The 12217-nt window shown below is 42.2% G+C and overlaps 1 protein-coding gene across 3 annotated transcripts in view; it reads right to left on the bottom strand.

The window, feature by feature from the left end:
- Positions 1-12217, bottom strand: part of LOC117358173 (G2/M phase-specific E3 ubiquitin-protein ligase-like) — a 93914-nt gene that overhangs the window by 62203 nt on the left and 19494 nt on the right. For all 3 annotated transcript variants that reach the window (XM_033939774.1, XM_033939772.1, XM_033939773.1), the window contains exon 3: positions 8901-8998. In XM_033939774.1, the coding sequence (XP_033795665.1) occupies positions 8901-8998 (98 nt within the window). The remainder of the gene's footprint in view (positions 1-8900; positions 8999-12217) is intronic.

Below are 12217 nucleotides of genomic sequence, written 5' to 3'. Positions count from 1 at the left end.
TTGTTTAATGAACCAAAAACACCATTCAGGAGCAAGAAATCCTGGACACCACAGTAAAACTTTCAGGTGCCATGATGATCTGGTGCCTGAGATTTGCCAAACACTGTGCTAACCCTGTACTAATGTCTGCACAAGTTTTCTGCATTGGCAACAGCAGTGATACTAGAGATGTAGTCATGGGTGAGGGAATGGAGGAACCCAGATGCATCTACTTTTGGTTCAGGCCTTTTCAAGGCCTAGAACCAATGCAACTCACTAGCACTGGCCCGAAGGAACAGCAGTGGCAGGAGGCAGCAATGCAAGAACAACCAAGCAGCAGGAGGAGCAGTAGCAAAAAAGCCTTGGCATTTTACCCTGATTTGATATGAGCTGCAAGCGGTGCTTCGTTTTTTTTTCTATCCAGGTAATTTAATTTGAATATTACATATAACAAAGGGCTCCTTTTATTAAGCTCCGATAGCGTTGTTAGCACGCGCAGAATTGCCCCGCGTGCTAAACCCGCGCTATGCGGCTAGAACTAACGCCAGCTCAGTAAAAGGAGCCCTAAATATCCCCCCCTTTTTTACAAAACCGTGATAGCGCTTTCTTAGCGCAGGGAAGCGCGTTGAATGCTCTGTGCTGTTCCCAACGCTCAAAGGAACTCCATGAGCGTCGGAAGCAGCGCAGAGCATTCAGCATCCTTTCCTGCGCTAAAAAACCGCTATCACGGTTTTGTAAAAGAGGAGGGGGGTATATAAACTAAATACAATTCAACAAACTTTAAACCACTCATGATCAGATCCACTGTAAAGGTTATATTGTTGAAGTTATAAAGGTTCAATAAAAATCAAAAGTAAATTCAATTTTTAGTTTCTCTTTTCTTTAGCTAAGTACTACTACTACTCTAATGGGGATCCGATTGACTTACTACTGCTTATTGACTAAATTTTTCCACAATTGCAAGTTCACTTTTCTGATAGTGAAGTACAGATTTCCACTAGAGGTGAACAATAAGCAATTTAGATGATTTCCAATTAGATTTAGCTTTTTGTGCTATTGTTATTAGTATATCAAACAATTTCTTATGAGAGTATAATATTAATTTGTGGTGAACATGATTTAAAAATCACTATAGGGTTGGAGGGGCCGATGCAGCTGTACAGGTCTCTCTGGGAGCAGGTCCTCGCTGATCTTGCTGCTTCTCTATGATGCTGCTTTGTTCCTCTTTCCTCTTTTTATCGCGCTTTCTTCTTCCTTTTTCTTCTTTTCTTCTCGTTTTTCTTCATTCATTCTTTCTTTCTTTCTCCTATTGCTGAGGGGGGGGGGAAGGGATGGGGGTGTAGTGGGGGTGTGGTGGGGTTTCCGTATGGTTTGGTTGTGGGGGTTTTCTTTTCTGGGGAAATAGAAGGAGTACGCGGCCAGACTGTGTTGCTTTCTTCAGGTCCTTCTCCCTGGATGTTTTGTGGGTCCTGGGTCCTGCTGGGTACTGGCTGGTTTCTTGGTATGGGGGGGGGGTTGTCGCTCATTATGACTGGCTGGTATTTTCTGTTCTTGTCGCCTCTGCCATTCCTAGCCTTTCTGAGTTGGACTATGTATCGTATTTTCTATGTCCTTGGATACTGTTTGGTTGAATTGGCATTGTCTATCTGTTTGCTTCTTAATAAAAACGTTTCAAACGAAAAAAATAAAAATCACTATAGATAAGAGAAATATTTCTATCCAGATTGAGTATTTTTGTACTGTTTTCCATATATTTTTCCAATATGCTATGCTATAATGACATTCATATATTATAATATAATATCCTATATAATAAAAGGCTAACTCGCACATGCGCACTCCTATTTGCGTGCTTCCATGATTCGTAGGTCCGTGGCCGGCAACAGTGCGCTTACTACGGCCACACGCGAGGCAGAGAAATTTTAAACCGCGGCACTCCCTGCTCTCCAGCAATGGCATTTTCTGCATGGCGGTTACCCCAGATTAAAAAAGAGACTACGGCGGTGGAGATAATAGGGGAAGCCGAAGAACCCAGCTGTTTGCAACGGCCCCGAACTCTGAATGGCTCCCTTGCTGGGGGTTTTCGTGGTGGCGGCTCCTCTTGCGTCCGGCCGCAGCTTTGGACAGAGGGGCAGCATTTTCGTGGGAGCCGGCCTTCGGAGAGGCTTGCAACGCGGGGACGGATGCGAGTGGGGCTGCTGCCGGAAGGGCTTTGGTAAAGGAGCCAGGCAGACCGCACACTCACAGTCTGGCTGTCGGTGACGGCTCCTCAATCTCGCCTCTGCAGTCAGGCGGTGAGGGAGGCGGGGAAGGCAGCCGCTGCTCCCGGAATCCACTGTTGTTGCCGTTGCCGCAACCACCTCCTCCCCAGCCTAGGTGCGCAGCGTGGGGAGCGGGGCCCGGCGACGGATGCAGCAGTAGTGGCGGCTCAGGGGGGCGGTGATGGCGGCGATTCCTCCTGCGCGGGGAGTCTCTGGGTAGGTTCAGGGATGCGCGGGTATGTTCACTAATCACCCATACCCCTAAACTCACACGCAGCCGACCAGCACGGAAGCCCCGCCCCGACCGGCTCCTCCAGGCCAACGACGCTCACAGGCCTAAGTCGGCTGGCCAAAGCAACGGATCCGATGCAGCAAAAATGGCCGATCCCCTAGCAAGTAGCCTGCATGCCGCTCCCGAAGCTGTAACTCAGGTTATTTCAGTGAAAGTGTGAAGGGGAAAAGGTGGAGAGAGGAAGGGAGAGATAGAAAGCAGAGAAGCTGCAGAAATCTCTCTCTCTATCAATTTCTCTATCATTAAACAACTTTCAAGATAGAAAGCAGGGAAGCTGCAGAATTTTATGACTTTTATTATGATTTAAAAATCCTGAACTTTACTTAAGTCTTTTCTTTGCAGTTTCCAAGTATCTGATCATTTTAAATGGATTATTTTAAAGTTTCCTTTTCAGTAGCTAAAGGGGGCCAGGGAGTGAACTTGCTTTGCTTTGGGGAGAGGGGTGTGCTAGGAGCAGGGAGCAATCTTTATTTGCTTTGGGGAGGATATAGAAGGGGGCCATAGAGAAAGACAAAGAAAGGCAGGCAGGTGGCCATGGAGTGATAAAGCCAGACAGCGCACAAGAACTAAAGACAGTGGGCAGGGAGAGAGACAGAAAGAAAGAAAGACAGACAGACAGGGGGCCAGATGGAGAGAGACAGACAGAAAAAAAGACCGACAGAGGGAAGGAAAGAGACAGAAAGAAAGAAAGAGACAGGGGCAGGGAGAGAGACAGAAAGAAAGACAGACAGAGGGAAGGAAAGAGACAGAAAGAAAGGAAGAAAGAGACAGGGGCAGGGAGAGACACAGAAAGAAAGAAAGACAGACAGACATATATTCTAGCACCCGTTAATGTAACGGGCTTAAACACTAGTATATATATATTTTCTCATTACATTTCCAGCATTTGTTGCTATCAATCCAGCAAATGAAAGTTTATGAGGAATCCAGAGGGAAAATAATGGTTTGGGGGACTAATAATCTTGGCTACATAAGGGGAATTTCCTTGAAAAAGCTACAGCGAAACGTAGTCCTACGTCAGAACTAAAAAACCCTGCCGAGATGATACATAAGATGAGTATTAACTTAGGGCTCCTTTTACGAAGCTGCGTTAGCGGCTTTAGTACGCGCGACTTTTAATTCATGCGCTAACCCCTGCACTAGCTGAAAAACTACCGCCTGCTCATCAGGAGGCGGTAGCAGCTAGCGCGGTCGGCAGTTTAGCGCGTGGTATTACGTGCGTTAAACCGCTACCGTGCCATCGTAAAAGGAGCCCTTAATTTAACATAATTTATTGAAGCTATTAAAGTATAAAATATAAATAAAATGAAATGAAAAAGGAAAAAAACGACAAAATGTATAAAACTTGAAGACCAGTGATGAATTGTGTACAAATACCTGTGCATACAAAACCATGAATTGTGTACAAATACCTGTGCATACAAAACCTGTGTTGTGTACAGCGGTACCGCCGAGGTCTTGGAAGCTAAATAGGGTATGTGTGAGAAAAAAGTTGTATGTTTTGTATATTGTCTGGTGTCAAGTAGTTGTATAGATGTAGGAGAGGATCTAATACGGTAATTTAAGTTTAAAAATTTTGTAGAATTCTACAGGAATGTCATCTGTTCCTGGTGACTTTTTGATTTGTAGTTGCTTTAAAGCTTCTATTATTTATTATTGAAGTCTGACCACGTAGGACCTTCCGGTGTATTTAAGAAGTTTAATAATAATGCATTATGCTTAGGTGATTCTGACTGATAAAGAGTGGAGTAAAAATATTAAATTGTTGTAGAGTTTTTGGTAAGGATGTAATGGTTTTATTAAGTTTGTTTTTTTATTGTAAGGATTTGAATTTTGCCCTTTTTTTTAAAGATAAGATGTTAACATTTTACTACATTTATTGTTTTCTGTATGTTTTGATTCAAATGCAAAAATCTCTTCTCCTGCTTGAGTAGAGACAATTCTGTTATATGTATACTTGAGTTGACAGTTTTTGTTAAATAAGGGGGGAAATGGCACTTATATACCACTTTCTTTGGTTATACACTCAAAGTGGTTTACATATATACAGGTACGTACTTATTTTGTACCTGGGGAGAGGGACTTTTGAATGAAGGTAGTCCTTTTCTTCTTTTTTAATTTGTTTATCTAAAGCTGAGAATGATCGAAGTCTACAAAATCCTGAGTGGTGTAGAACAGGTACAAGTGGATCGATTTTTATTTTACTGCATCAAGATTGACAAAGACTAGGGAACACTCGATGAAGTTACAGAGTAATACTTTTAAAACCAATAGGAGGAAATATTTTTTCACTCAGAAATTATGCACCTACAAGTGATACAAAACACCGCTTTGAAACTTCTATTTAAGGCTAAAAAATCTGACCGTTACTCCTCTTCTCTCAGATGCTCACTGGCTACCCATTACCCACCACGTAACATATAAAATTGTATTTCTCATGTTTAAATCTAGACAAGAACACTCACCAGCTTTTATAGATGGGTTATTACTTCCATATAACACTTTGAGAACATTATGTTCTAACCATCAAAATCCCTTCGCTACATCTTATCGTATATGACACCACTTATAAATCTATTTTCTTGTTTACGGCCCCTACCTTATAGAATACCATGCCCTCTTATCTACGCCACAAAACTTTCCTATTTAAGGATGCATTTGATAGTTGAGAAATATAATTTTTCTTAGATGACAATAGGCTGATTTTAATAAACCCCTCTTTCCAATTGTGCTTTTCCTTTGTTTACTTTCCTATTTAAATATTGTATTTCTCCCCTTCATTCCTTATGTATCCACTTGTTTGGTTGTAATGTTTCCCATACCTGTGTTACTACTCTTTTTTAAAATTTAATTTCATTGTAAACCGCTCAGACTTTCTTGATGAGCGGTAAATCAAGATTTAAATAAAATTTGAAACTAGGGGCTCCTTTTACAAAGCCGCGCTAGCAGTTTTATAATATGCACCTGATTAGCGTGCGCAATGGCGCACGCTAGCCGGAAATCTACCGCCTGCTCAAAAGCCCTAGCACGGCTTTGTAAAAGGAGCCCTAGATCTTGATCAATTTTCAGAGTATTGTGTTTGTGAGGAGCTAGTTAAACTAAATGTGGACTAAGTGATGGTGCTGGATGGTGTACATCCGAGGATATTGAAGGAATTTATGAAAGTTCTGGCGGCTCTGGCTGACCTTTTCAATGTTTCTTTAGAGTTGGGAATGGTACTGGAGGACTGGAGAAGGGCAGATGTGGTCCCTCTCTACAAATGTGGAAGTAAGGAAGAAGTAGGGAACTATAGGCTAAGTCTGAATTCTATGGGAAATAAATTAACGCTGGACCCAAGGCAATATGGATTCACTAGAAGCAGGTCTTGTCAGACATATCTGATCAATTTTTTTGACTAGGCGACCAGAGAATTGGATAGAGGAAGTGCGCTAGATGTGGTATATTTAGATTTTAGCAAAGCCTTCGACAGTGCCCTCGGAATCGGCCCTAAAGTGACAGATTGGGTCAGGCAGCAGAGGGTATTGCTCAATGGAGATCTTTCTAAGGAATGGGATGTTACCAGTGATGGGCAGACTGGATGGACCATTCGGGTCTTTATCTGCTGTCATCTACTATGTTACTATGTTACGTTACTATTAACATTTTTGTAAGCGATATTGCTGAAGGGCTGTTGGGTAAGATTTGCCTCTTTGCAGATGATACTAAAATCTGCAATAGAGTAGACACCTCTGATGGTGTGAATAACATGAGTAAGGATCTAGCGAAGATTGAAGAATGGTATGAAATTTGGTAGATAAGATTTAATGCTAAGAAATTCAAGGTCATGCATTTGAGTTGCAGTTTTGTGCACAAAAGAGGAGCAGGACTTGGGTGTGATAGTATGTAATGGTCTTAAGGTGGCCAAACCAGTTGAAAAGGCAACGACAAAGCTAGAAAGATGCTAGGGTGCATAGGGAGAGGTATGGCCAGTAGGAAAATGGAGGTATTGATGCCCCTGTATAAGACAGTGAGACCTCAGTTAGAATACTATATACAATTCTGGAGACTGCAGCTTCAAAATCACAAAGATATAAACAAGATGGAATCAGTTTAGAGGAAGGCTACTAAAATAGACGATGGTCTTCAACAAAAGGCATATGAGGACAGACTTAAAGATCTCAGTCTGTATAGTTTGGAGGAAAAGTGGGAGAGGGGAAATATGATAGAGCTGTACCTATATGGCATAAATGTGCATGAGGTGAGTCTCTTTCATTTGAAAGGAAGCTCTGGAATAAGAGGGCATAGGATGACGTTAAGAGGTGATAGGCCCAGGAGTAATCCAAGTAAATACTTTTTTTTACAGAAAGGGTGATAGATGCATGGAATAGTCTCCCAGTAAAGTTGTTGGAGACAAAGACTGTCTGAATTCAATAAAACTGCCGGCCTCGGCAGTGATTCAGCTACATCAGCCGTGGCTCCCATTCCTGCTTTCTGCGTCTGCCTCTGCCGCAATCCACCTGGGCGGAAACAGGAAGTTGTGTCATTGGCAGACACGGAAATCAGGAAGGGGAGCCACGGGCAATGTAGCTGAATCACTGCCGAGGCTGGCAGTTTTTTCAGCTTCACGGAAGGTATAGGGAGAGAAGGTTGGGAACATGCTGGGCCAAGGGGACTATCCAGAGCCTTGGCACCAGGCCATGAGAAGGGAAGTTCCTTGACCATGACTCCCAGTCCGGGAACACCCCCCCTCATGGCTGGCACCCGGGGCGGACTACTCCCCCTGCAGTATGCCACTGCTGCTGAGGACACTACTGTGGGTGGAATGCTGAGTTTTGGGACACTTGTGGAAGTAATTATGTTTTTGCTGCATTGGGTTTTCCTATGATGGCATTTTTCTTTTCTCACTGTGCTGGAGTGTTGGTGAGGACGGAATCCAGTTCCCTGGGTTTGAAAACCCCAATTGTTTTTGGACTTTGTATGGGGTGGGGCACTAGTTAGTATCCTGAAGAAAAGAACTGGGGTTTTTTTCTTATGATTTGTACACTGCTGTGTGCTGACTGCAAAGGTTTTTGTTTTTGCTTTGCAGACAGAACTGTTTAAGAAGCTGAGTCTTGCCTTAAGGAAGGAGAGGTTTGCCACTATCAGGGTGGGCATTTGCAAACCTAAAGGCAATTCTCCCAGCCCCAGCACTGGTTTTTTCTTTAGCTGGAGGCTTTTGTATTTAAGTTGGTTTTGAAGTACTTGGACAGCTAAAACTTATGAAGAACTTACCTGGAACCTGCAGGAAGCAGGCTGGGTAGAAAGAACTTTAAAAAAACAACAACAAAAAAATGTTTTAAAAAAACCACAGGTTTTCTGTCTGCTGGGGAAATCCTAAAAGCTACCCAGGATTTTACCTGATGTTTGTTTTGCGGCACTGGAGTGCATGAAGATGCTCTGGCACATTCTGAACATTAAAATTATTTTGCAACTTGCTGGAAGTGAGCATTTTGGTGGTTTTTGCTTTTATTTTTCCTTAAACCCTGCAGGGCTATCTCCTTACTGAGAAGCGTGCCTAGGTCAGTTTTTGCTGTGGCTACCATGGGTGCTGTTGACATGTTCCTTGGAACCTCGGTGGCTACAGTGTAAAACCTTCTTAAAGCTCGTACATATTATGAACGCATCACATCCAGCTCGCATGCAAATGGAAGTATGGTTGCAAAAGTTATTTGCGGGTCTGTTCATCCCCAATCACCGCAAATACAGAGGGAGAAATGTACTACAAATCAAGATTTGATCATGTCACACCTCTGCTTATAGAACTATACTAGTTACCGATAGAAAGCAGAATAGATTTCAAACCATGCTGCGTAGCATTTAAAATGCTTTATGATGATGTCCCTAGCTTCCCCAGATTTTTTGAACTTTTAGGTAGATCTGCGGACCAACATAACTCTAACAAAATGGCCCTATCATTTCAAATTTTGAAAGATATAAATTACAAGATATCTTCCAGCAAATCATTCAACTACGAAATAGCAAAGTGTGGAACTCACTTCCCATCAAAATTCACACAACTACAGTATACTCACAGTTTCACAAAAATCTAAAAGCATGGCTTTTTAAGAAATCCCTACCAGGGATCTAAAGAGACTCAGACTAATAATACAAGTCACCCAAAACAAAGACAAAGTCAGCTGCTATTTATACCTCAAACTATATGTATAATTTGATAACAATTTGATAACTTTATATAGCTGATAGAATTCTTTGTAACATATTTAACTCGCTACAAAATTCTATGTAACTATATGTTGTCTGTAACCCACCTAGAACTCTAATTAATGAAGATAGGATTTGGTGGAATATAAGATTACAAATAACATAACATAAAGACAGAATGCACTCACCAGACAGTAATAGTGGACACTGAGGTTGGTCTTCTTGTCTGTCAATCTTTCGCCGTATTTTTCAATATTATTATCTGTTCTGCCACAAAGACCGCACACTATATAAGAAAGGAAACTCCTTTAATGACAGGCCCAGAACACTTGGAAGTCATATCAAAAAAGAATCAACCATCTAATGGAAGAAGCATATCTATCAAACAGCCTCCCCAATGTCTTTGCAAAAAGATATAGAAGGATAATTCCATCATCTTACCTGTGTTCATTAACGTAAATTTCCCTTTTATTATACATAGGGCTCCTGATTTAAAGTGTTAAACTGTAAATTTAGGAATTTATTTTCTAGCTAATTAGAAATTATCTGACAGTATCAAGTTAAAAAGTACATGCTCTAATCATTGCAGAAAAATGTTTCACCAAGGTAGTGTGTAATTTGGGGGTGTATGCCAGTGTGGGAATGAGTGCCTAGCTCTGATATTAGAGGGGATAGACTCTTTTAAACTGACTCTTGTCTTTCATAATGCTAACTTTCATACTGCTGGACAAGCTCTGTATGGTTTATTTTCCATTGCTAGTCCTAGACCAGAAAGCAACTTTAAGTTTTAATGTGCAGTTAGAGATTATAGCACAGGAAACTGTTAGTTAGATTTATTGGGGATATTTGGAATTAACAGAGAAAAGGTAGGTTTCAGCAGAATTTGTATCATAGTGTCTCAATTGCTAGCCATCCTACAGAACTCTAGGTGAATCACTGGGACTTATGGTCCCACCCACTCTCCCCATACCCCACCCACTCCAGGGTTTACTACTCAAATACAGGCAACCAAAAAATCAAATATACTCAGTCAATTCCCTGGCAAGATGGTTGAAGCACTGATCAAGGATAGCATAGTCTGGCACTTGGACGCATACGACTTGATGAAACCCAGTCAACATGGATTCAGGAAAGGGAAATCATGTTTGACTAATTTACTCCAATTTTTCGAGACCGTGAACGAGCAAATTGATAGTGGGAAGCCGGTGGACATAATATACTTGGACTTCCAGAAAGCGTTCGACAAAGTTCCACACGAAAGACTTCTCAGGAAACTACAAAGTCATGGCATAGAGGGGGATATACAAAGATGGATAGGCAAATGGCTGGAAAACCGAAAGCAGAGAGTGGGCATAAATGGGAAGTTCTCCGACTGGGAGAAAGTGACTAGTGGTGTACCCCAGGGCTCGGTACTTGGGCCGATCCTTTTTAATATTTATATCAATGACCTGGAGGAAGGAACATCCAGTGAGATCATCAAGTTTGCAGACGATACAAAACTATGCCGGGCAATCAGATCGCAGGAGGATCGAGAGAAACTCCAGAGCGACTTGTGTCGGTTAGAAACATGGGCGGAGAAATGGCAGATGAAGTTCAATGTGGAGAAATGCAAGGTAATGCATTTAGGCAATAAAAATAAGGAATACGAGTATACAATGTCAGGTGCAACTCTGGGGAAGAGTGAACAAGAAAAGGACCTGGGTGTACTGATAGATAGGACCCTGAAGCCGTCGGCACAATGCGCGGCAGCGGCAAAGAAGGCAAATAGAATGTTGGGCATGATAAAGAAAGGAATCTCGAGTAGATCAGAGAAAGTTATAATGCCGCTTTATAGGGCAATGGTCAGACCACACTTGGAATACTGTGTCCAACATTGGTCCCCCTACCTAAAGAAGGATATAAAGCTGCTGGAGAGGGTGCAGAGACGAGCAACAAAACTGGTGAAGGGTATGGAGAAACTGGAATACGAGGACAGACTTATAACACTAGGATTGTTCTCCCTTGAGAAAAGGAGACTGCGTGGGGATATGATCGAGACCTTCAAAATACTAAAAGGAATCGACAAAATAGAGCAGAGAAGATTATTTACATTGTCCAATTTGACACGGACTAGAGGACATGTAATGAAGCTGAGGGGGGACAGGTTCAGGACTAATGTCAGGAAGTTCTGCTTTACTCAGAGAGTGGTTGACACCTGGAATGCTCTCCCAGAGGAGATTATTACAGAATCGACCATCCTAGGCTTCAAGAGCAAACTAGATGCATATCTCCTTAAGAGAGGCATATAAGGATTTGATGGACTATAAATTACGCCAGGTGTACACCTGGCAGGGCCTCCGCGTGTGCGGATCGCCGGACTTGATGGACCGAAGGTCTGATCCGGAGAAGGCAGTTCTTATGTTCTTATGTTCTTATGTTCAATCATTGGGGTGCTTTAGTTCCAAGGCACACCATCTGGAGGCTTAAGGCTTGCCCCATCTGTCTTCAGCTTGCTAGAATAAAAGTGGAGCTCTCTTTAAACTCAAGCATGAATTGGATGCAATTAAAGCAGTTTGCATCACTCCACATACCAATTTACCATCACTGCCTCAAAGAATAAAACATCCAGTAGGCTCAGATAGACTGTGGCATGTGACACAGAAACATCCACCCTCACAATTGTTACCCCTACAGAATTCCTTTGCTCCATTAGAGTATTGTGATGTACAAGAAAAAAAGAATTGAGGTAGAACTAGAACCAGCAAAGGTAACTTATGAAAAAAGCACTCCCAAAGCACAAAATAAAAAAAGCTCAAACCAGAAAACTATTGCTTTTAGGGGATTCCATCATGAGAGGCATTAACCTTGGAAAACAGGACAAGGAGCCCAAAACAGTGAAATGCTTTTCAGGATCTTTGGCTACCAGGAATACCAGACAAATACTGACTATAATTAGGGAAGAACCAAAGAATTTGTACCATGATGTTGTTATCCACCTCGGAACAAATGACCTGGCCAACAATACCTACTTGCAGTGCAGAAAGCTTTTTGGGAGTTGGGGGAGGGGTTAAAACCTTTTGTAAAGGCTGTAGCTTTTTTGGATGTACTGCCTACTTAAGGAAAGAGTACAAAATACAGAGAACTTCAATACGTGGCTCAAAGGCTGATATCATCAAGAAGGATTTATGTAGGAAAAACAAGAGACTATTGTAATAATGGACTGTACCTCACTATGGCAGGAAAAAGAATCCTTGCTGAGACATTTAGGCAATATGTTTCCAGGCATTTAAACTAGAAAGTGGGGGTGGCATATGTATACAGGTCAGTTCCAGTGGCCACCCCCAGCAAAAGACAAGATATGATGGTAGTAACAATAGCAATGAAAACAACAATATTAGAAATTCACTTAAGAACATAAGAACATAAGCAGTGCCTCTGCCGGGTCAGACCAGAGGTCCATCCCGCCCAGCAGTCCGCCCCCGCGGCGGCCCAACAGGTCATGACCTGCCTTAATCACCAGAAGGGG

The sequence above is a fragment of the Geotrypetes seraphini genome, chromosome 3, assembly GCF_902459505.1.
Source record: "Geotrypetes seraphini chromosome 3, aGeoSer1.1, whole genome shotgun sequence".
Lineage (NCBI taxonomy): Eukaryota > Metazoa > Chordata > Amphibia > Gymnophiona > Dermophiidae > Geotrypetes > Geotrypetes seraphini.
This window is presented reverse-complemented; position numbering and strand designations above follow the sequence as displayed.